The sequence below is a fragment of the Neopelma chrysocephalum genome, unplaced genomic scaffold, assembly GCF_003984885.1.
Source record: "Neopelma chrysocephalum unplaced genomic scaffold, ASM398488v2 Primary Assembly neopelma1_61b, whole genome shotgun sequence".
In the NCBI taxonomy this organism is placed as follows: Eukaryota; Metazoa; Chordata; class Aves; order Passeriformes; family Pipridae; genus Neopelma; species Neopelma chrysocephalum.
Window position 1 is genome coordinate 5,586,814 of NW_020897717.1, and position 24,405 is coordinate 5,611,218.

At 38.6% G+C, this 24,405-nt stretch overlaps 2 protein-coding genes across 3 annotated transcripts in view; one reads left to right on the forward strand and one right to left on the reverse strand.

Moving 5' to 3' along the window:
* Window positions 1-5,819, reverse strand: part of CAMKMT (calmodulin-lysine N-methyltransferase) — a 217,984-nt gene extending 212,165 nt beyond the window's left edge. The window contains exons 1-2 of one of the 2 annotated variants that reach the window (XM_027681985.1): window positions 5,279-5,818; window positions 1,055-1,221 (exon numbers count right to left, since the gene is read on the reverse strand). In XM_027681985.1, the coding sequence (XP_027537786.1) occupies window positions 1,055-1,221; window positions 5,279-5,377 (266 nt within the window). In that variant the 5' untranslated portion in view covers window positions 5,378-5,818. Of the gene's footprint in view, window positions 1-1,054; window positions 1,222-5,278 lie in introns of both variants that reach the window. The other variant, XM_027681986.1, reaches the window with a different exon arrangement.
* A 51-nt stretch (window positions 5,820-5,870) lies between these two features.
* PREPL (prolyl endopeptidase like) lies at window positions 5,871-23,948 on the forward strand. Its single transcript, XM_027681982.1, is given in 15 exon segments — window positions 5,871-6,377; window positions 6,379-6,553; window positions 9,597-9,788; window positions 10,302-10,368; window positions 11,021-11,224; window positions 13,243-13,366; window positions 15,636-15,852; window positions 16,433-16,618; window positions 18,072-18,275; window positions 19,004-19,179; window positions 20,540-20,756; window positions 20,947-21,096; window positions 21,948-22,074; window positions 22,962-23,044; window positions 23,843-23,948. Coding segments are annotated over 15 exon segments (2,289 nt in total). The 5' UTR covers window positions 5,871-6,291; the 3' UTR covers window positions 23,924-23,948.
* Window positions 23,949-24,405: the final 457 nt, after the last annotated feature.

Consider the following 24,405-nt stretch of genomic DNA (forward strand, 5'->3'; position numbering starts at 1 on the left):
TAATGATAGCCACTTGTTTGTGTTAAATCTTAGTTTCTATGATTGACTTTAATTTAAAGGTCCCAGGTAAAAAAAAAAAAATACACTTTTTGACTCGGGTTCTCCAGAACAGACTCCACTGCGCAGAGAATGCAAAATCCCACACTCTCAGAGAGCCACTTAAGAGGCTGCAAAACAAGTATCAATTCAGGGGTGCTTAAGTTACTGTTGCAGGGATACCTGTTAAGGCAAAACCTAGTGGTAGATACACACAAAACCGAACAGGGAAAAAAAGAACAAAATAGGAGAAAAGAAAAGAAAAACAACAAAACCCCCACAAACATAGTAATGAATGGGACTTATAAACAAAGCTACTGGGAATCCATTAGCATTCCTTGAGAGGGTTTTGCAGAAGTGGGGGGGGTCAGGCTTCTGTGATTTTTTTGTTTGTTTGTTTGTGTGTGGATTTTTTTGTTATTAAGTTTCTTTAATACAAATATCTTTGTTTCTTTGACCTGCTCTCATACAAAACAGATTTCTTCATTAGCTATATATTATTTTGTTGGAAGGGGAAGTTTTTATTCTTTCGTTTTGAAAATTGGCTTCCAAATTATCATTGAGTTTTACAAGGACTGTTAAGAAGAAAGCTGAGTAAAATATAGATCACTACCAAAAAGATTTTAGGACTTTATGAATAACATCATGTCATTAAAATTTTTATTAAGACTACACATAAATGTGTTCAAGTTTTTCTACATCCTATTTATATCTGAAGAATGTCAAAACAGAAAGCTATTATAAATATAAAATAAATGCTCATATTTGCATTTTGGTTTAGCTACAATCATTAGTATTTTCAGTGAAGTTCTGCCACTTCAGTGAAATGTACCAGAGGAAGAAAAAAGAAAAAAAAATCAGACAAGCTGCTTACTATAACAAAAAACTAACATCTAACAGTTTATTTGTAAACTGTTACGCCCTAGTTATAAAAAACACTGTAAGAAGGACTAATGAGTTTTACATTTGAGGCCCATTCGAGATCTTAGAAAGTACTTAAAACTCTAACAATGCTTACCTTAAGGACACACTATACTTGGGATAAAAGATGCTTTTATATTGAACCCAGGTCCCAGTTTCCTCTTCCATATTCTGGTCCTCTACTGAAAAGAGATTGAACGATGCAAACCTTCTTACGGATACTTGTTGGAGATGCACATCTTTCAAGTGCTTTTTCTTCAGAACCTTTGAAATGAGGAACAAGTTAAATGGCAAGAATCAAACTTAAAGGAAAGAACAAACACAGGCCTATTTAAGTAAAGAGGCAAACCATAATGGCTATGCTATCAGCTAATAGTTATGAAAAACTACTCCAAGTATGTCAAGCCTGAACAAAATAACAATGGTATTAATGGTAAGGGTCAAGGGGATGGGTTATGAATTATGTCTCAATAACTGTAAAGCAAATGTACTGTGTTCAGAAGTACACAAGGTTGCTTTTTGAACTCTTGCTCCAGCAGACCCATGCAAAAATTAGAGGGGCAAACCGGGTTCTCCCCATCCTCTCATTTCACAAAGTTTCACAATCCAAGCAGTGCCCTCACCAAGAAATTTCTGTGCCACTCATTGTTCCTATAGAGGGAGGGGAAAAAAAAATTAAGCAAGAGTATCATCTCTAGAATTTAAATAGCTAAACCCAAAACATGATCCTCTGGTGTCTGAGTACTATGTGTTTCCCTGGCAGACCACCTCCTACCTTACAAGTTGTCAGCTGCACATTTGCAGAACTGCTGTCAAAGCTGCCCGAGTTGAGAAACTTGCCACCTGTCCCAATCCCCAAAGTTACAGACACCACAATGGTGTATCCCCCTACCAGGCCCCCACAAGGGGACTGATGCATGAGCCAGCCCTTATGTGAGCCCCAAAATACACTGACAGCAACAAGTTCAGTGCTAAGAGACAGAAGAATTCAAGGCAGTGGCAGAGACAGAACGTGGTCATTTGCATTTCATAAATGATTACAATACTTGTTTGGGAAAGTGAAAACATGGACTCTCTGTCCTGCATAGTCTGCTGCACTCAACCATCCTCAGGGAGCAAAGTATCAACCTGCTTTTGCAGGAAAACCTGGCATACCGCCCATTTGAGCTGTGTCATTGCACAGAACACGGAACACAGACAGCACTTCCCTGCCAGACAAAAAGACTTATTCCTTGGGTCATTGATGTGGAAGGAGAGATATCCTAGATTTAACTTTTCTCCTAACATTGGACAGAATACATAAATAATTGCCATTGCATTTTTAAAATTAAGGTGCATATGCAGTCCACAGTGATGAAAAAAAAACCCACCAAAATCAGAGGAGAAAATAAAGTCATAACTATAAATTCATAGAAGTACAAGAATAGCTCCATTGAGTAGGACAGCACTGCAATTTACAGATTTTTGCCAACTAGAGATAAATCAAATGAGAAACAGCTCTCAGAATTATGAAACTTGAAATGGAAGCTTTGCATATAGGTTGTGTACAAAAAATAACGGGTCACTGATTTTTTTTGCTGTATCCAACCTTCATCACACATGCTTTAAATGAAAATGCACTCTCATTCAACAGCCTTACAATTTGGGGCCACGACCTATTATTTTGCAGGATGCTTGGAAGTACTACATATGTGAAGAGAACCATTGTGTTTGCTACGCTGTTAGGAACTAACAGCAGGTTTGAGGCATCAAGCTTACTGCTTTTGGATCTATTGGCAGGTCTCAGCATATGAAAGGCACAGGCATTTTCAACAAAGTATGAAAAATGGCTGTGTGCTGTCCATACTACTTTGTACTTCTGTACCACATGAGAAAAATACATACATGAAGGAAATGGTAAAAATATCAAAACAGGAGAACCAAATTAAAAGACCAGCAAAATTAAGACCTTCACGTAATAGCAGCAGGCCTGGAAACAAAATGGACCATCTTGACAACTAAAGAAAACCATCAAGACCTAATTTTCAGAAAAGCATGTTGTTTGGGGGCTGCTTTAAAGCAATGGGAGCCAAACATACATATAGGGAGTAACCTAATGCATGCCTATTTCTCTAACTTTGTTGCTAAAAACTACAGACTGGATAATGCCACCAGTTGCACAGACTGACAGAACTCAAAAAACAGCCTTAGAGAATTTACTCCTGTTATTTTCAAATGCATTTTCAAATGAATGGCTAACTTCCCTTAGCACTGATTTAATGCAAAAAATATTTTTCTTGATTCTGACAGGCTAAGTTTAAAAATGTTGCCAAACTTCAAACTCACTACATACATAAAACATTGTATTGATAAAGAACACATAGGTAATTATGCAAACCCCTAGTTCTTTATGCTAGCTTCGTAGGATACCTCATAAAAGGGCTTTTTTCTTAATTAAATCAGCGAGCATGCACTCAAGCATCCTTACCATAGTAAATCAATTTGTGTGTGCATTGAATGAAAGCAAATTCAATATATAAACACACCACAGAACTGATTTCACATAAGCCACTATTATAAGCAGTATGAAATGTGTTTTTAAAAGCACTGTAAGAAACACTTTGACAGTGCTCCTTTAAAGATGGATATAAAGGGAGGTTGATACCTTCTTCCAATCCATAGATAGATCTGAGCACTTCTGTAGTAAAGAGTGCAAAACCGATTTTTACTTCAGATGTATCAGTAAGATTAAATTGATCCTTGCTCATTGTACCATACAAAAATCAAAAGAAAAGCTAAAGAACATGGGAAAACCCAAGGAAAAGGTAGAGGAAAAGGTCATAAATACATGCAGTTTGAGGAAGAAACAGAAGCCTTCTCCCCAAATATCTACATGCACCCTTCCACAATCCCATTCTGTTGTTATGAAAAGCTCCGTGTGATTTTTAAGAGACAGGAATATGCCAAAGGCAGTATATGTTGAAAACAAGTAACAGCTAGTATAGCCACAGAGCCCAGCTTACATAGTCTGCTAGAACAGAAACCTACAAAGACAAACCTGATACTCCTACCACTAACTTTGACATTTCCTGCTTTAGAGTATAATTTGGTCCTGTTGAACAGGATCGGCAAATCTACAAACCAAAACCACATACAAAGTGCAATATTGATGCCCTCAGGCCTCTCACTCCGTTACCCAGCTGCAGCCAGGTGGCCCTTTCAACCCACCTTCTCAGGGAGAGCTGCAAATGGGCAGCTCCAGGTGTGCATTTGCAGAGAACTAAACATTTGAGTTAGAGCTGTAAACATCACATCCCATAACAATAACAACTAATTAAGCTGATCTGGGTTTTTTTAAGCCTTTGCACATATGCTTATCTGCAGAGGAATCCTTTCCAACCTTGCATAGCTCCTAAAGGGTCTAAAACAGTATGGAAGGCTGGAGCTGAGAAGCTGCTGACACCACAGTACAGGTCACCACAGTACAGGTCACCACTTGCTCCTTCTTCCTCCTCATCCTCCTCCAGGCATGGCCCAGCCAGCCTCAGCAAAGTGCAGTTTTCACTGCCAGGTGAGTGAGGTCTTGCACCCGCTCCCCATGAAAGGCAATTTGGGGAACAGGGAGCAAAGAGCGGGAATGGGGTAAAACCCGCAACAACCAGCCACAGCAGCATCGATTAAAAGTGTCAAACCATGGCCTGAAATCCCAAGGTAGTGCCCTCAGGCTACAAGGTGCCAATGTGAGGCTGGCCCTCCTCCCTTAACACTGGCCATGGACTGTTTGGGAATCTAAGGCACAATTTAGAATCAGAATATCCTGAGTTGGAAGGGATCCATCTCTTGGCTCTGCGCAGGACTGATGAAGAATCCTGAAAGCATTGTCCAAATGCTTCTTGAACTCAGATAGGCTTGGTGCTGAGACCACTTCCCTGGGAAGCCTGTTCCAGTTTCCAACTACCCTTTGGGCAAAGAACCTTTTCCCAGCCTAAACCTCCCGACTCAGATCCATGCAGCTTCCTCGAGTCCTGTCACTGCTCACGAAAGAGACTGGTACCTGCCCCTCCACTTCCCCTCTCTTCAGAGAGCCGTGGGTGCGTATATACACGTACATATTTTTATTATTACCACATTTTCCAGGCTGCAAACCTATTTGCAAACCCCACCGTACTGTTGCCGGCAATCCTCCTGCCAGAGGTGCGGACAGCGCTCCGCAGCCCCGCGGCAGCAGCACCCCGACAGGGCCACAGCCCGGCCCGCGGGACCAGAGTCCCTGCGCTCCCTCGGGCCGCGCCGCCGCCCCCCGCCATGCCGGCAGCCCCTCCCGCCCGCGGGCTCCCCCTACCTGTCCGAGCAGCCGCCAGCGGGCTCGGGCCGCCCCCGCGCCGCTCGCCCCGCACCTGCCCTCGGCGGGGCGGCGCGGGGAGCCGGCAGCCTCGGCCATGCCACGACGGGAGCGCCTGAAGCTGGCACGGCGGAAAGGCGCACTGGCCGGGCCGGCAGGGCCGCGCCACCGAGCATCCAGCGGCTCCGGGACCGGCCGGGCTAGGGATGGAGCAGTAGGAGGAGGGAGGCCATCTTTGTTAGGGGCAGTGCTGAGCCGATCTCTAAGCGGCCGAGGAGTTCCGCGTTCTCCAGGCCCGGCACCGCGGGAGCGGGAGCGCGCCTCAAGACAAGTCGCCTGTGGCCTCCGCGCCCGGGCACCGGACTGTGTGTGGCACGGCAGCCACCCGAGAAAGCCGCGCCAGCCCGCCCGCCGCGGCTCCGAGCCCCCGCGCTGACATCAGCGGCTGAGCCGCTGAAGCGCCCGGCCGCCATCTTGGTTGCGGGCAGCGGCAGCCAGGAGCGCTGCCGCCCGGCTGGCATCTTATCCCGGGCAGGCCCGGCGGAGCGGGAGCGCCACGGCGAGTCCTTGCGCGGGCCGCAGCGGGAGGGACAGCGCTGGAGTGAGCGGGGCCGCGCCGGCTGCTGCGGCCCCGGCCCCGGCGGTACACGTGAGGCCCGACCCCCGCAGGCGGGGTCAGCTCCTGCTGCCGAGGGATCCTCTGGAGAGAGAGCGTGGGTTTGGTGTTGGATGATGGGGGAACGGGGGGTTCGACTTCTCCAAACTCTCCTAGAGTTATGTTCTTCAGCGTTTGAACGTGTGTAGTTGCACTTTTCATTCTCCTTATAGTTTCGCTGGAGTTAAACTTGAGCCGCCAGGAACGTGCTGGTTAAACTGCAGGTACCAGTTGATAAGAAACAGCCAAAGTTTTACGGTGTCTTCTCATATGATTTACCTAATGAATCAATATCATTTCTGTGAGAGAGGAAGTTTTACCTGCAGTTTATGTTACCTTTTTTTTACACACAGTGTAAATGATCTGCAGATCGGGATTTTCAGAAATTTCAGGTTGGCTATCAAGAAATGAAGGTTACGATGTGCTGTGTTGGACTGCGAAATCTTCTCCAAAGGCTGAGCATCAGTGTCAAGTACTGCTCTAGTATTAACTATCTTCAAACAACATGTCCTTGTAGGAAAATTAAAGCAAAAAAATGCCACATCCTGAACTGTTCAGGATGCACACACAGGACCGCACCATCTGGAAGCATCTTGCCGTGGAGATTCTTTTCCTGCAAGGTATGCTGTTTAAGTACAGACTCAATGTCAACAACCACCTTGGCATATCTGTTAAGGAAGCCAGCCATACTTTTCACATGTTGAGGAAACATAGTTGTCCTGGAGAATTTGGTGCAGAGGGATAAATACCAGGATATCAGTTACATTCAAAGACACGTACCGTTGTTAAACTTTCCTGCACTGCTTTGATGTAAAGCTGCATTTTCATTGATCTTCCTGGCGTAGTGATTTTTAAAAAACTGGTATCTTCCAGAAATGTTCAGGTAAAGCGTCAGGAGAAGACTGCAGGGACAGCTAGTGTAGAGGCAAAGTATCCAAACTGATGACACCATGCTTAACCATTGTGAGCTGGTTCAAAAAAAACTTGTCTTTTTCTGTGCTGACCAGTAAGTCATGGTTTACACCATATTAAATATTAAAATATAATATTGATATAATTGTGTTCACATGTTATAAACTATACTTTAAAAGGTACTTGTATTAATTTACGCAAGTAAATACTGTATAATTGGGTGGCAGCATATCATGCACAGAGTCAGAAAACAATCTGAAATAATTTTAGGTGTTCTGTTCCAGTATTTTTAATACAGATTTTGCTAAATGTATTATAAAAGTTTACTGTAGTATGACAGCCTGGAAACTGATTTCTATGCATAATGCAAATGCATAAGTACTGTTTTAAAAGATTTGTGTTTTGGTTTATTTGATCTTAAACATGTTTTCAGATGGATGTGGGGTTGTCCTAAAATTGCTTTTATTTGTCACCATAAACAGTTCCTAAGTCTGTGTCTTAAATGTAAACAAATGTTTCAAGAAGAATATAGGAAGTCTGGATGGATGAGAACGTGTGGTTCAGTTTATTCATTGGCACTTCACTAACACAGTTACAAATGCTGGTCTATGACACTGGTTTCAGGATACAAACAGATGGTTTTCACCTGAAGGGAAGCTATGCCTGTTTGCTTTGAAGCAAATGTTTGCAAACTGATTGTTACTGAGATCCTCTGCTATGTAGATGTTTCTGGATTACTGTTTTTTCCCCAGGCAGGGAGGTGTACAGTAACTCTTTAATATATCCCTACACTGTGACCACCAGCTGTGTATAATATTTCCAGATAAATACAATGGGAACTGTTGAAAACAAAAAGAGGGCAATCATCAAAATATTCCTAAAGAGTGGAACTTGCCAAAATAAGTTGTGGAAGCTAAAATTTTACATAGAATCATAGAATCATCCAGGTTGGAAAAGACCTCTGAGATCATCAAGTCCAACCCTTGATCCACTACCACCGTGGTTACCAGACCATGGCACTAAGTGCCACATCCAGTCTCATCTTAAAAATCTCCAGGGACGGAGAATCAACCACCTCCCTGGGCAGCCCATTCCAGTGTCTGATTACTCTCTCTGTAAAGAATTTCTTCCTAATATCCAACCTAAACCTCCCCTGGCACAGCTGAAGACCATATCCTCTTGTCCTACTGCTGGTTGCCTGGGAGAAGAGACCAACCCCCATCCGGCTACAACCTCCTTTCAGGGAGTTGTAGAGAGTGATGACATCTCCTCTGAGCCTTCTCTTCTCCAGGCTAAACAACCCCAGCTCCCTCAGCCTCTCCTCATAGGACTCGTGCTTGAGAAATAGTATAAGGGGAGATCATACATACATGAGAGTTTTTAAATATCCAGAAACCACGTTCAGCTCAGAAAATGCCTGAGCTAAAATTGTTGAAGGCTGGGGAAATACCTGTTGAGGAAAATAATCTGGCTTGTCCCATTCTTATGCCTTCCTAAGTATCTCTTTATGGCCACTCTGAGTTTTTTATTTGGTTACATCTAGTTTGAAGAATAGTGTTTTCTTAAAACAGTTTTTCCAGTGACTGGGAAGAAGGTGGTACAACTTGAGCATCCTGCAGTTTCTTTACCCTGACCAATTGCACAGTTGCTCCAGAGGTTCTCTAAGGGCTTTCACTATTTCTTTGCCTTCTGCTTCCAATTTGATGTACCAGGTGAGAGAGACCCATTGGTCTGAACCAATAACAGACACTCTTATCGCCTCAATGATGTGCTTTATGTTCACAGGGAGTTTGGTAAATGGAGCAAATAGTTTCTTTTCCCTTCAAAGTCTACTTGTAATGTTCAGATTTTGATTCTCAAGCATTTGTGAAAAAAAAACTAGGAACAAACCAACAGTTCTTGATGCAAAATGAGGATGGAGTATAAAGCATAGACTGCTTTTTAGGCTGAGACATGTTCATATCATACACTGAGTGTTAGAAACTGCTACTCTGTATGATCTGTGCAGTGTTATGTAGTATAATACATGTTGTTAAGCTTATTACTTGATCAAGTGAGATTTCACATCATGCAAGAGGAATTAGCATTGTTCTAGCAGTTTTAACACATATTTAACATTTTTACAATAGAAGACAGCTTTGTTGGCAATGAGGTAGCATGGAAAACCAGTTCCTTAAACTTATTCCTGATAAAATTGTTGCAGAACCCGTAAAAGTTCACTGCTCCACTTCATTCTGTGCCTTATGAACATTTATATTAACACTTTTGAGGAAATGGAGCAAGAACCTGAACAAGGACTCCTAGGTACTGGGACATAGGTGTGGGTGGTATTGTTGTCTAGGGAAGGAAATGAGAAATTACACTCTAAAGACAGGAAATTATGAAAGAACACCAGTGAAGAAGGAAAAATAATAGAATTCCATAAAAATTAACTGAAACCTAGTTCTAGAAAAAGAGCAAATATATTTACTCATAATCAATTAAGAGCATATATTAATAGTACCCTAAATTTTGAAGAGAAGACAATAAATGTGTCAAGTGAAGCACATTTGACAATGCCTCTTCAAAAGATCAGGAAGAATTACAATAAAAACATAATTCAACTGTGGTTTTTCTTTTTAATGGCACATACTGTTGTAATAATGCAAAGTTGGTTTGGGGTCTGTAGCTCAGGAAATACTGCCTCAGTATATTCATATTGGTCTACAGTGTGCTGGCTTGTAGCCATTGCTGTCTTTCCTTACTTATCAGGAAGGAACAAGAATCTCCTCCAAAAGGAAGCAAAATACATCCGTAGTAACATCAGAGCACAAGAATCTTCTGAAATCAGAGCAGGAAAACTGGAATAACATTTCACCAATATACAAACCCATGACAAAGAGAATCAAAGAAAAACTAGAAGAATTGCACAACAAGTACGCATTCAATTCAGAAAGCCCAAGGGTAAGTGGCAAAAGATACATTTCCCATTGTTAACTGCAAATAAAAAGCAGTGAAGCCATTCCTTCTATAAAATGCTTGTTTGTTCATTATTTTATGGCAGAAGTTTTGAATATTTTAATAATTGTGGGTAGTAGCAGCATGTGTTTAGAACAACTTATTCCTGTTATGATAGTGAATTTACCTTAATTTCTCCATAGACAAAAGCAAGTAAAGATACAATAATCATCTGACTTTTGCATAAAGAATACAAGACATTGTAAGTTGCAAGAGAATTGCAGTGATCTGAGGCTTTTGTTAAATTTAAAGCAGGTAGAGGAAGCTTTAGTACCCTAACTTTGAAAGAACCTTTGTGATGTGTGCAATTCCTTATTCAGTACCAAATATATGTGCTATATTCTGTCATTTGTATATGGTACAGTTCTGTTGTAGAGAACAATGACCGAATACAGGGATTCTAAGGAAATAGTCTAACTATATGTTGGACTTGAAACATGCTTGTTTTGTATTGAACAGATGAGGTTTGGAAAGAATGTGTACTTTGAAGAGAACGGCTGCATATTTCTTTCAAAAGCAGATGATGGTAAGGGATTTATCTTCCTACTATGGTAGGATTCTTAAAAATGTTGTACATGTATCACTTAGTGTTCTTTTGTTACATTAAAGCTGAGTTTCTCTGTTTCTCAAAATAACTAAAAATACTTTTATACAATTCTTTAATGATTGATTAATAATTCTAGAATCCTGAATCTGAAAAGGGGAGGTGAAGACAGTTAGAGAATAGTATATATTGATACTAAGGCAAGTTGCTGGAGAGGAAAGAGAGAAGTCACTTCTTTTCATAGCCTCAATTAAACATTTTGAAAACAGAAAAAAACATTCATGCTTTTGTATTTCTGAGGGGGTGGAAAAAAATTACTAATTGTATTTATTGAAAACAAGCATGCTTTTGCTATCTGAGCTGTAAAATTCAATATGTTTACTAGAAGCCAGGATCTACACTTTTAAAATATTTTTAGTAATAACTACAGGGCTTTTTTTTCTTCTGGAACTGTAGAATTTTTTGTTTAGTTTTATAAAGTGCATTTGCAAATATCTTGCAAGACAGATAGGTGGTGTTGATAAATTCCAGTAGTATGCTTGTGAATATTGCAGGCAGATTTGTTAAATACAGGCATTAACAACCACCGTTCATTTTGACAGTGTCTTAGGATTGTTTGCTTTTTTTTATGTAGATGAAGGAAATGTTGACATTTTATTCAGTACTGACGATCTTGGCTTTTCTGATGCCTTTATTCAACGAATCAGAATTTCACCAGATCAGACATACATGGCCATCAGCTTAAAAAGTGAAAGTTCTGAAGAGGCAACCTGTGTTATTATGAAACTTGGTCATTTTCCTGTTGTGAAAAAAGTAATTCCAAGTGTATTTAGCTTTGGTAAGTTGCTTATAAATATCCTGTGGATCCCACCAGCTTTTAACACAATGTTTTTCTTAGTCTACAAATAATATTAAAATATTAAAAAAAAAAAGTAGGCAGCATTTAATCATATAGCTGTTGAATTGTTTCTTATTTATGATTTCTTTCACACTGCACAATTACAAGTTATCTGATGTGGGTGAAAGGGACTGCTTTCTTGATACAAGTTTTCCTTCACTGTAAAAGCAATCATTTATACATGTTAGAACAGTCATGCATATAATTTTTCTATTGAATTCAATATGCTGCTTTAAAAATTTACTGACATAACTGTTTGTGATTTGAGAAATGCTCTAGTTGATAAACTATTACAGCTACAAGTGAAGTCATTGATAGCTGTAGACAATTGGCTTTGCTGGAAAAGTGTGAAAGTACCACCTACTGTTGGGTATTGGCTGGAATTTCAACTGGAATCTCAGTTGTGGATCACAGTTCAGAGCCCAGTGAAGTCAGCCAGTCTTTCAGAATAGATTACAGAGGTTTACACTGCTGTTAAAATAAGCAAAGGTGAACTGAAGTAAATGGGAAATCTTTCTTTTTTATAGTATGTTAAAGAATATAGCAGAAAGAGTATAATAGTATGTATACAGTGTTCCACATCTTGTATTTTGGATTATATTTTTGGATGTCATCAAATTTATATAGTACAGAAAGCAATTTGCCTGGGCAGGTCGAAAAACTAAAATCTAGGTAAAACTGCCTAGTTATAAAAATGAAGAGTAGCAAGAATTTAGTGTTGTGTTTGCACAACTGAAGATTAAAATGCCTGTTGAAAACTGAGCCTGCAAATTTGCCAGTGATGTTTTACACGATACTTGATTTGAACATCTATCTAGGTCCAGAAGAATCTGGACCAACAGGTCCACAGTAGGTATGACAGATAATGGCAGATAATAAGAGTACGAAAGATGACTATCAGAATTGTAGAGATTACACTACTTTTGTAAATTTAGTCAGGTGTGAGTGAGGTACAGACATATCATGAAGTACAGAGGTGTGTCAATTATGAGGAAGAGAATTAGGTCTTATGACCACTTGCAAAGTATATGCTTGTACTGAGAGAGATGCAATAGCAGGGAGAGAAACAGAAGTTCTTGAAAATTTACATCTTGATTTCTTAAATGCTAGGCTATAGAAGAACTTGGATTTCCTTTCTAAAGGCTTGTCCTCATAGGGAACCCTCAGCTGCCTGTGCACTTGGGAGCCACATCGCTTTTCAGATAGCAAATTGTTTGTGTTGCTTCAGTGTGGTACTTCCTCAGGTTTTGTATTGAAAATTATTTATATTATTTATATATAAAGTATTTATATATAAGGCAACATACAATAACTTTTTAAAGCATAAGTGTTAAATGTTATTCTGGTGGCTGTAGGAGCAACAGAGAGAGCAGTAATGTGGCTGGATCAGTCAGATTACTGAACTTCAGAACAACAAGGTTCTTGTATTTATACATCTCTAATGTTGGTGAACACATATACAGGCATAGAAAACTGGAGAATTTTTATCTCAGCAGTCCCCACAGGGCACATGCATCATCTCTTTTCTCTGAATGGTTTGCGTGCAGTCACATGCAGCAGTGCAGAGCTTATGCTGTCTTTATTATCTCGCTGACTCCATGTAAAACTCTGTTTCTCTGTTCAGTTTTAAATGGCCACATATCTCCTATTTTCCTATTACCTCCAGAACCCCCACAGCGTCAAGAGCTTCCTGTTACTGGGCCCCATAACATTGTCCTCTGCCTTTTTTTTTTTTTTTAATATGTTATGAGATTCTTGTTGTGTGGTGTTCAAAGAAAACATGGGAAAAAGCTTTTTGTAGCTTACCCCAGTCCCTGCAGGATGCAGAAATGCTGTCCTCAGTTCATGTCAGCTGCAACCCACCTTTTTCAGCATTGGGTCCAATGTCCATGATCTCCATTTTCTCTCAGTAATAGTACACTGTTCCAAATTTGATATGCATTTGTCTTTTTTTCCAGAATGGGCTGCAAATGATGTTCTGTATTACACAACTCAGAAGAACCTTAAATGCCAGAATGTGTTTATGACCACTTTCACTTATCAGAAACATACTAAGTTAGTTTATACAGAACAAGATGCAAGGTAATACTTACCTAAAAATATAACAAGTCCTTTACATATTTTAGAGTGTTTTATATGTATAATATAACTGGTTCAGAAAACAAAGTGTTCCATATCATATTTCAGATGGTAAAATGCATTTTTAAGTTGTGTTCCACTGTCAGCAGTGCCTTATACAGTCTGTGAATGTGCTCTGTTCTCCTTTTGATATGTGATCAGCAGAGATTTAACTTTCCTCTGTTACCTCACGAGTTCAATTGAGTTTATAAATGTCAAGGTCACTCTCGGGTCAGGGTGTCCTTTAATGAATGTGTGACAGTTTCATACAGGGTAAATCAGACAGTAGATTTCATTTTGTTTTCTCTGCTATTGATGTCTGATACATCTTTAAAAAAAAAACAAAACACAGAAGTTCAGGCTAATCCTTGCTCTGGGTAATGGATGAGCAAAATCATTACAGCATTCCCAGAGATAGAACTATTGTTGACTGAATACCCTCTCAATAACCTTTCTTTAAGCAGTGGTTTAGGAAGACAAGAAAGCTCTTTGCTAAACTGAGTGCAGAACTAGTTTTTCAACCATGCAGAGTGTAGTAGATTTATACAGCATTCCATAAATGTTTGTGATTATCCTTAATTCAAGTTACATATTCAATAAAGAAATTTCAATTATACTTTCATCTGGGAAAAAAAATCTGCAATTGAGATAGAGTAAATAAGATCCTTTTATTCCAGCTGCATTTGATGCATAGTTTTGGAAAATCAAGTTCCACTGACCTGACACTTCCCCACAGGGAAACTGTTGGCATAATTCTGAAGGTCACAGTCATTACAGTAAATCTACTAGAAACTTACTCTAAAGGGTCATGTGCTATTGCAGCTCATAGCTGAACTTACTTCTTCATCAGAGATGGCAAGACATTCTTTTGTACTGCCACTGAGCAGTTCCATTCTACATCTCACCAGCTCTTCTATTGCAATGAAGTATTTTTTTTTTAGAAGTGGAAAATTTCTTGACTTCCTTAAAAAATAAAAGCTACAAGGATTAAAAAAAATTGTCATATCAAGGTCAGAGGCCTTGGGGAGAAGTGTAACTTGCATTTCAGCTTGACTCTCTTAGAGGTAAGGGTCAACAGAACTGAACTGTTGGAATCTCTGCTGAATGCAGTGCCACATTCCTGCCAAATTCATGGGTATTAGAGAGGCAGGAAGCTGATTTCCTGTAGACTTTAGACCCCTCTCTGTGCCTGTTCTCCTAAAGATGTCAAGAGGGTGCAATTAGAGGAAACAATAGTACCAAAAAAATTGGAGTTCTCCACCTGCAAATAATTAAAGGCACTGAAAATGCTATCTAAAGCATCCTTTCCTTCACCAGTCAATTTTGAATTCTAGAGATACCATTATTGCAGTCATGTATCTGATCTGTATGATGCCAATTACGGTACTCAACCCTGCAATTTCTTGATGAAATCTGGATCTTTGTGTTGGACAGCTTTGCTTTTAGAGACATCAGTCTTAAAAGATTCAAAATGCCAAAGAAACTGCAGTGTCTCAAGATGCGACATTCCAGTTAATTAGGATGACTTACAGAAATTTGAATCTGAATTTCAGCCTGAACTTCTCTAATACTAGCATGCAACCAGTGGTTATCATTGTTTTCTATTTCTAAATTTTAGAGGCATTTAAAACCAGTAGATAATTCCTGGTAACTTAGACAGTTCCAAAACCAGTTCCTAGTTTCCAGCTTTATCACTGCAACACTGTCAATCTTGTCTCATTTTTTTTAAAATAGTACTTTTTGTCTTATTTGCTTCCAAGTTAGGTCAGTAGCAAATAGACATTTTATCAATTTATCTCTATAATAGCTCTTTTGTTATTGCTGTTCCCACATGATGTCCTTTATTAATTTTAATTTAATTATCTATTACTATTTTAAAAAAATTAGGGTTACAAGCTAAATAAAAAGTTCTTCATTTTGCCTGAATTTTAAAGCCTATATAGATCAATAAGCTTCCAGTCTATCACAGTGATGCAAAAACCTGAATTCAGTTGGGCAGCAACTGAACTGCTTTCCTTGCAGATTTCAAGTTCCACACACAAGATTGCAGGTTTTTGAATCCCAGGATAAATGCAGCAGAAGTGGGTTTGGGAGTCAAGAAGCCTGAAATTTCTCCAGCCTACTTACAGGCTTACCTTGCAAGTGGAAGCCCATAATTCTGAAACAACATGCATTTTTAAAATTCTAATCAAATTTAGGCTTTTTCTTTTTTTTTTCTAATTATTCCCTACAGATTCTTTGTAGACATTTATCTCACAAAAGACAGGCGTTTTCTCACTATCAACAGCAACAGCAAGACAACCTCAGAAGTTTGGCTGGTTGACTGCAGAAATCCTTTTGAGTTACCTGCACTTGTACAAGCACGAACAAAAGGGGTCATTTACCACATCGAGCATAGAAATGATGAGTTATATATTCTTACTACATATGGAGAACCTACAGAATATAAGGTAATTTTAACTGATAATTAGAGTCACAGGATTCATTGAGATCCCTATCGCAGATCATATAGAAATAGTAAGGCTGAATTTTCATTTTGTGCTTCACAGCTTACCGAAATAATTTGAGAATTACACAGAGAGCCACATGGATTGAAAGAGTGATAGTGTGACAGGAAGTCTTGCCTGTAGCATGCCAGTTTGATTCTAGCTCCTTTGACAGCATCAAGAAATGAGTATGCTTTAACAGTCATTTCCCCTATATTAAAATTTAAGTTGGTGATCTCGGTCTATATAGTCAACCTACCTACAATTCTGCTGGCCATGCTGAAAGCACTTACTGCATTAAAATCTTCTATAGATTAATCCTTGAGACTTGATCTTCTCCAGATGTTACTGAATTGTTCTTCCATTTTGCCTAAGTAAAGGGAGTTTGAAAACCTCCAGTTTTAGTCAGGCAAACACCCCCAATACAAATCAGTATTTTTTTTTCAATAAAAATGTTCTAAGAGATCACCTATATGCCTGTACCTCTCATTTGTAACTCTTATTATCTCTTAGTAATACAAAGTTGTTTATTTTATTTTTATAGTTGATGAAGGCACCAGTAGCTTCCAGCAGCAAGGAGAACTGGCAGTTAGTTTATGCACTGGAAAAGAAAACAAAGCTGGTAGACTTTGAGATGTTCAGTGATGACTGTATTATGTTCCTGAAGAACACTGGTCATCTTTACCTAAATGTGATTTCTTTTGTTTCACACTCAGTTCAGTCAATAAAGGTATGTTTTATTTAGCTTAAGCAGCATATTTTTCCAGCACTATTTAAATTTTTAACATACATTATAATGAAAGCAAAGATAAATTCCAAAAGTAAAAGTGATTTGAAAAGTATAATAAAGCAAAGTTTGTTGTTATGAGTAATTGTATTTACCTGTGGCTGTTCTTCAGGATTTCATGTGGTGGCTTATTGCAGCAAAGTTAAAGAGCAGCTCTCTTATGAGTCAGTTCTTTCTTCAATATGCTACAGTCAGGCTCTTTATAATACAGCTGATTTCTTATGTAAAACAGGACTTGATTCCCTAAACACTCTACTTAGTTTTACTGGGCCTATTTTTGGTTACACTCATTGGTGTAAGCAAGGATATAAGCCTGGCCCTCCAACAGAAAAAGGATTAGAACATTCAGAAGACAAGTATGGACACTGCCATAATAAATGGGAAGAGTTGACATTGCAGTACAATTGGTGCAAAGTATTTCTTCCCTTCTCAAGTTCTTGCTAAATACTTGTGGATTAAAACCAAAGTGACTCAATACAAACCCATGATTTCTGGAGACCATTCAGATGAAATAATTATTTGATTCGTTTGCCTGCAAAATACAATCTGAACTACTTACAAGTTTATTGCAACAAGCTGCCAATGCCGCATTCTATAAAACTGCAACGGAAAAAGGTTTTCAAGAAAGTACACTGTATGGTCTCCAAAATCTTCATTTTTTAAAATGATGTTAGTTTATTTATTCAGAAAGGGTCTGCAGTTACTCGGGAGAACTTGGACTTTAGCTGCCATTTCAGAAGTCTCTAGCAACTTAACCCGAGTAAGTAATGGTCTGGCAAAGGGTTTGGCTATGTCCCTGCTGCTCTCAAAGAATGAATCTTGATTTCTTTCATTCTTAGCAGAGTTAAAAACCTTAAATATAATAACAGTAAGTGTCTGAGGGTGAATGTGCCAGGAAAAGGTTTTGTTCTTCACAATGGCTGGCACTAGGAACAAAGTTAAGAGGCAGGGGTTTTCAGTGGCTTAGCATTACTGAGCTAACTCACGGTAAAAGCATAACAGCTGACATGGACTTGGCTGCATAACATGTTGAAGTGGAACTGGAAATGCAATGAGAAATAGGATCTAAAAAATAAAAACTAATGAGGAATCATTTCAAATACTGATTCAGTTTAAAAAAAAATAGAATCTGCATTAATGCCCATTTTAAACTGAATTTGAATTTGTTTTTCTTTTTTATTTCATGTTGAACTTTATCCAATGGCCTCAGGGGAAAAGTTCACCAGTCTGTCACTTTTTGACTCTTTCACCACTGAATTTAAAAGAAATACAGATTGTGCTACATACAAACTAAAGATAATAGTTAATATCCAAAGCCTTTTCCTCTGAAGGACACACTAAGCAAAATTTTCAGCAGCAGTGTAAGGGTCTCACTTGAAATGCCGTGTTTTCTCAGCTACCTACGTGGGCCTGTGAATTTGAATTGGAATCTCATCCTGAACATACCACCAGCACTTGCTATTTTCAGCTGTCCTCCCCAGTACACCCCCCTAAACGTTTTGCATATTCATTTAAAGAAAATAATCTCATTGAACAAGCTGTGCAAGAGGTACCAATTATTACAAATTGTCACACTACACGTTTACTAGCTAAAAGCAAGGTAAGATTTTTTTCAGTCTTTTCCCTCTCCTTTTATTCTTTGCTTCCTCCCCACCCATTTAAAGAAAGTGCATTTGGCAGGGAATAGAGATTAAAAAATGTAAAGAGCAGTTGGTGCTATAGTTACTAAACAGTGGGTGTTTTCTTCAGTGCTATAGAGAAGAACAAGAAAGAGTCGTGATTTTTTTTTTCCATTAACCTGGGTATGCCAGAGGAGATAACAGCATACGATGAGTCAAGGATCTTAGTATAGTATAAGTTAGAATTGCTGGTTGATGTATGGTATTGTACTCTGCATCATAAATTAAAAAGATGCTCTGTTGAAAAGAGCTCCCCACAACCAGCTGCACGGTGTAGATCAAGAAAGGAAAGTTTTAACAGCCTGAGTTTAAAAATTTGGAGATGTTAATAAAGAGTTATTACTGTGGTAAGTGGTAAACTGTTTTGTTAATAACATATATTCTTGGTGTTAAAGGGGGAAGGAAGACTCGGGTGCTTTGGTAGTTTAAAAACTCCTCAGGTGTTGCACTTAAATGAATTTATACTCTGCCCACACAGCAGAGGTTCAGTCTCGTGCTTTATTTTTCAAGAGTGCTTTGAATATTTTAAGTGAAAAAAAATTACTGTAATCAAAAAAACACATTTTAAAATAAATAATTGAAGTTTTCATTGCCATGTGTCATTGAGATTTCTGCAATGTCCCTTATTGTAAAAATACTCCTTTTCCAGGATGAAACTTTGGTGCCAATTACAGTTTTTCATAATATGAATTCTGAAGAGCTACACAGGAAACCACTTCTAGTTCATGTATATGGAGCTTATGGCATAGATTTGAACATGAGCTTTAAAGAAGAGAAGCTGATGTTAATTGAAGAGGGTTGGATATTAGCATATTGCCATGTTAGGTAAGTCAAATATAAAATGGAATTAAGATTTTAATCTGCAGGATATACAGGTATTTCTTGATGTGCAACTGAAGATGTAGAGAAAATTTTTTTCATGTAGCTATTTGTAATTATTCATCTCTTTGTAGATTTTTTTAACATAAATTTACCTCAGGGAAAAAGAAGACAAGAGTACGTATTGCATTTAGGTTTCTTAAATCTACAGGATGGCTGTACGTAACTTTCAATCTTTTGAAGTCTCATTACCTCTTGTCTCATCTTTGCTCAACAAAAACGTTGATAACATGTTCAAATTGCAGCAACATGTTACCTCCCTCTCTTTCTGAGGGCATTGTGTGCTAGTGATCAGTCTATGGCTTCTGAAAACCATTTGCCTGCTACAGGAATAACTAAGCATTTAACCCACATCTCTTGCTCTTTTATTGGCTAAATCCTCTGTCTCCAGTTTAGCTACAAATCTACCAGTTTTCTAAAACCAGCATGTACAATAGGCTTCACATTGTCACTGAGGTAAGTATGTAAGGAAGACAACAAAAGAATCACTTTAGGGGAAGGAAAAGAAGGGGGGGAAATGCGTAATTGTTTGAAATACCAGTCCCAAAACAAATTCAGCATACAAATATATCTGCTGTACTCAAGTGACAAGCAGTGTGCTGTTCTTCCTCCTGCCCCACTAAGTATCTTAAGATGCAAGCCAGTCTTAGGTGAAGATGGGTTTTTCATCCAAAGATGGCAGATTAACCAGAAAAGGAAGCTTCATGTGGCTTAGAACCAAAATTGTGGTTTTGCAGAAATAAATATAAATTCATTCTGTAATCCTGTATTACAAAATGTAACATTTCAAGTAGTATTTGAAATTCAAAAACTAGGGGAAAAAAACCCCAAACCCACCTTTCTAACAGTCTCAGAATTTAAGCTATGCAGAATTCAAATCCTGAGAGTCTGCTGTGGAGCTGTTTTACTGTTTTGAATAAATGCTAGTGTTGAAAATGTTTTAGATGTTCTAATAGTTTCTTGTGTAGAAAGATAATATTATTGTCTGATTTTGTATTGCCTACAAGGACAGTGTCCTAAAGTGGTGCATTCTCTGTGAGTTCCAGGACACGAGCACACAAGGGCATGGGGTGCCCTTAGAGAGTTAGTATTTTCACCAATCATCATGCATGGATTTATTTTGTCTTCAGGTTGTGTCTTTTAGCCATAACTGAGGGTAAAGATAAAAATAGAGAAAATAAGAGTTAATTAGGAAGGCAAACTATGGTTTTGCAACTCCATGGCTGCTGCTGCTCTTTCATTATCTGAAGCTTTGCTGTGTAATATTTTCCAGAGAGACTCAAACTTGAATTTCTTTAAATTTCAGGGGTGGAGGAGAGCTAGGCCTTAGCTGGCACAAAGATGGATGTCAGCATAATAAACTCAAAGGTCTCCATGACCTTAAGGCTTGCATCATGCTGCTGCACAAACTGGGGTTTTCTCAGCCAAAACACACAGCATTGGCAGCTGCCAGTGCTGGAGGAGTTCTTGCAGGAGCCCTGTGCAACACTGATCCAGAACTGATCAGAGCCATGGTTTTACAGGTGAGGTGCTGCAGACTTTTTATAGATGACAACATTAAGCTGTATTTTCTGTTTCATTCTACCAGTTTCTGAATTGGAAACATTCCAATTCAAAATTCACTTTCTTCATTTGTTTGAGAACACATTTACTCAGGCATTCAAGGTCCTTTGTCCTATTTGCCAACTTTTTTTTCTTTTAATGACTTCTAAGGCTCCTTTTGTAGATGTTCTAAATACAATGATGAAAACTCATCTCCCACTGACAATTGAGGAACAAGAAGAATGGGGAAATCCATTAGAAGATGAAAAATGTATGAAGTATATCAAAAGCTATTGTCCATACCAGAATATTAAGCCACAGGTAAAACTATGCTTTCTGTGTGGAGTACTACAGTAATAAAGTGTAGTGGTTTACAACTTTTTGCAGAAAACAGAAAGTGGATAACAAATTTAAAAAAACTCCAATATGAATTATTTCTGTAATAATCTTAGCAATATTTGGAGTCCCAAGTGACTACTGAGATTAACCGAATGCCTTCTCCTAAATAATCAATATATTTCAAAACTTGCTTTTTAGGACTCCCAGGAAGTAATAGATTACTCTATGGTATAACAAACCTCAACATGCAAAGTATCTTCTCCTTTTGTCAGGACTTTCTGTTGTTCTGCTGGGTTTTGCAGACTTTGTCACAGAAGGAAGGCAGTATTTTCAACTGATTTAATACCTTCTGAGAGGCAAACACCGAAATGGAAAAGGAGCTATAGCTCTGACATTGTCATCTCAGGGGAAATCTTTCTTTATTTGAAATAATGTGTTAGCTGTGTTACATAGCTTCATGAAGTAAAATCTTACTATTTAAAAAAACAACTTTTTCTCTGCAGAAAGATAGCAAAAATAAAGCTCAGCTATTGTTCTAAGGTGAACCATTCCATGACTGCTACTCCTTTTTTTTTTTGCAATTATCAGACTTATACCAGTGGGAGGAGGATGTTTTTGATGACCTTTTGCAAGTAGATAATCCCCTACCATGAAGTAATTTTTCAGACCAAAATGTTTTTTGCAGTTAGTGATAAAAGTGAGTTTTTTTAAGTAATTATGTAATACATGTTTTTAGATAAATCCTAACAAGTTGTACAGTAAGAAAAAAATTTGTTACTCTGTGAGAAAAACCAATTGTCAAGTATTTAACTGGTTTTGGTTTTTAACCTCAGTGTTATCCTTCAGTTTTTATCACGGCTTATGAAAATGATCAACGGATACCACTAACAGGAGTCTTACGATATGTTCAGAAACTTAGGAAGGCTGCACTAGATCATGCCAGCAGAACAAGTAAGAAAGGTAAGGGTAAGAATATTACCAGTAAACGGAGTTGGTTAAACCAAATATTAATAGTCATGTAATAAACACCATAGAGATTGACACCTCCTTACATTAATTCATTTGTACAACACAATCCCATATTTTTAGCTCTACAGGCTCTGAGATGCAAAAAAATAAAGACTGGGAGCACGTGAGTGGGGCTCACTCTTTCTTAGGCCTCAACATACGGCAGCTGTTGGGCAGTGCAAGGTGAACCCATACCTCAGTCCAGCTACCAACAGGCCCAGACTGCAGTTCTCAGCAACGCTTGGATGAAATCTTACTTTTGCTGCTCTACAAAAAACTACTTTTCTCACTTTGATAAAGCTGCAGGTCTTAGTCCAAGGCAGAATGACAGCAAGGCCAAGGCACAGGTGCTTTTATACCTGAAACTTAACACTAGCTTTGGGACACTTTCCAGCAAAAAGGTACATTCAAGCCTTACCATTTTCTAGTACTGTCTCATCTGGGGAGAGGTTTTTACCATCAGCATCAAAAGAGATCCTGAATAACCTTTTCTGATTTTCATTATGCCCTGTATCTGCAAGCAGCACAACTGTGATGGTTGAGATGCTGCAGTTGCTGTTGTGGTCTTTGCTCAGAAATCAAAAACCACATCTTTCCAAAAAGACTCAAAGAGAACAAACACTCTAAATAGATAAATATTCCTCAAATATGCAATGAAGAGAAATACCAATAATTCATTCAGAAAGCCCCTATATGATCCTTTTTTTTATTTTTTAAGGAATAATAGAAATTCTGTCAGGACAGAAGGCAGAATTATCTATACCTAAACAACTCACATCCCCACTTACCTTTTTCCTTGTTCATTCAATGTAAAGTGATCACTAGCTTCATTGTTCCAGGAAATTGGATTCCTAATATCATCTTAGATGTCCAGGCAAATGGCAGCCATTGTGATTCATCTTGGGAGCACTCAGTGAGTGAGGTATGTTCCCTTTATTGTACATGTCCATGACGTGTTGGAGGGAGGTGTCCCTCAATTGATACTTAAGTTTCAGTAGTTGTGCAGTCACTGAATGTATGTTTAAAGTATAAAAAAGAAAAACTGCAAGAGCAACTGCTGGTCTTATATATCTATAACACAGCAATTTATATACATAATTATATATATTTATCAATATATATACTTCTATAGATAGAAAAGAGACAGTGACAGGGCCAGATTATTGAAACAGCCTCAAAACAGTTTTCAATTCCCACTGTAACATGTTGAGAGCATTGAATGAAAGGTTCTAAGTTGGGCAAAACATTATTCCAGCAGGAAAAGTCTTGCACTGTAGAGTATTAAGTGCTTAAAATTGTCATACTATTTACTTCCATCTTCTTCATGTGTAAGACATATGATGGGTTTGATCTTTACATTTTGAAAATGCATGATCTGTACTATCAAAGCTATTACAATTAGCTTTCGAGATTTTACACTTTATACAAGTGTGCCTGTTAAAAGCAACTCAGTATATTGTTATCGATGTCTCAGACTATCACAGTTGGATACAAATTTTATTACTGTTATTTTGAACAAATCCTAGCAAATGTTAATTTGGTGGTTGTGGCAGTAACTCCCAAAATGAATTCTTTCAGGAAGAGCTTCATTCTGTTTTAGGGCAAGATATTTCTTAGCATTAGTCTAGGAAAGGAAGAAGATTAGGATAGCTGCACAAGAGCCTCAAGGTTTATAGTGCAAAGAATTTTACTTTGTAATAAAATATTTTCATTATTTTAGGTCGCAAGACACCTTGCTTTTCTCAATAAAGAACTTGAGGAAGTATGCCATCTCCAACATCATAGCAAATCCTGCAGATAGCTAATAAACACAATGACCACCTGAAGAACTTCGTGTCGGATTTTTATTTATATGGAAAGTAAACACCTTCTCCAGAGGATCTCTGCTCCTGGATCCCTGCTTTATGGGCATAAGCGCACAAAGCTGGGTGTGGCATTGGCTTATAAACATACAGACCGAGAACTGAATTTCTCTGCTGCCTGGTAGTACAGAAGTAGCTGCCAGCATAAATCAGTTTGTTCAGTAAGTTCTGTTCACACAAGCCAGCAGTGCAGCGCTACACAAGCAGAGCTGAGCACAGCGACTGGCACATAAAGCCTCACGTGAGTAGCACATGCACTTTGTACAGGGAGCCTCTCCATCCTAAGCCATCTCTTGTGAGACCACCTTTTACACAAGGCAGTAAAATCCCTAAGTAGTATTTGATGAAAAAGTCTCACTACTTCTAAAACTAATTCCCATATGTAGGTGATGATGACTGCTGCCCTTCCTATCTACACAGC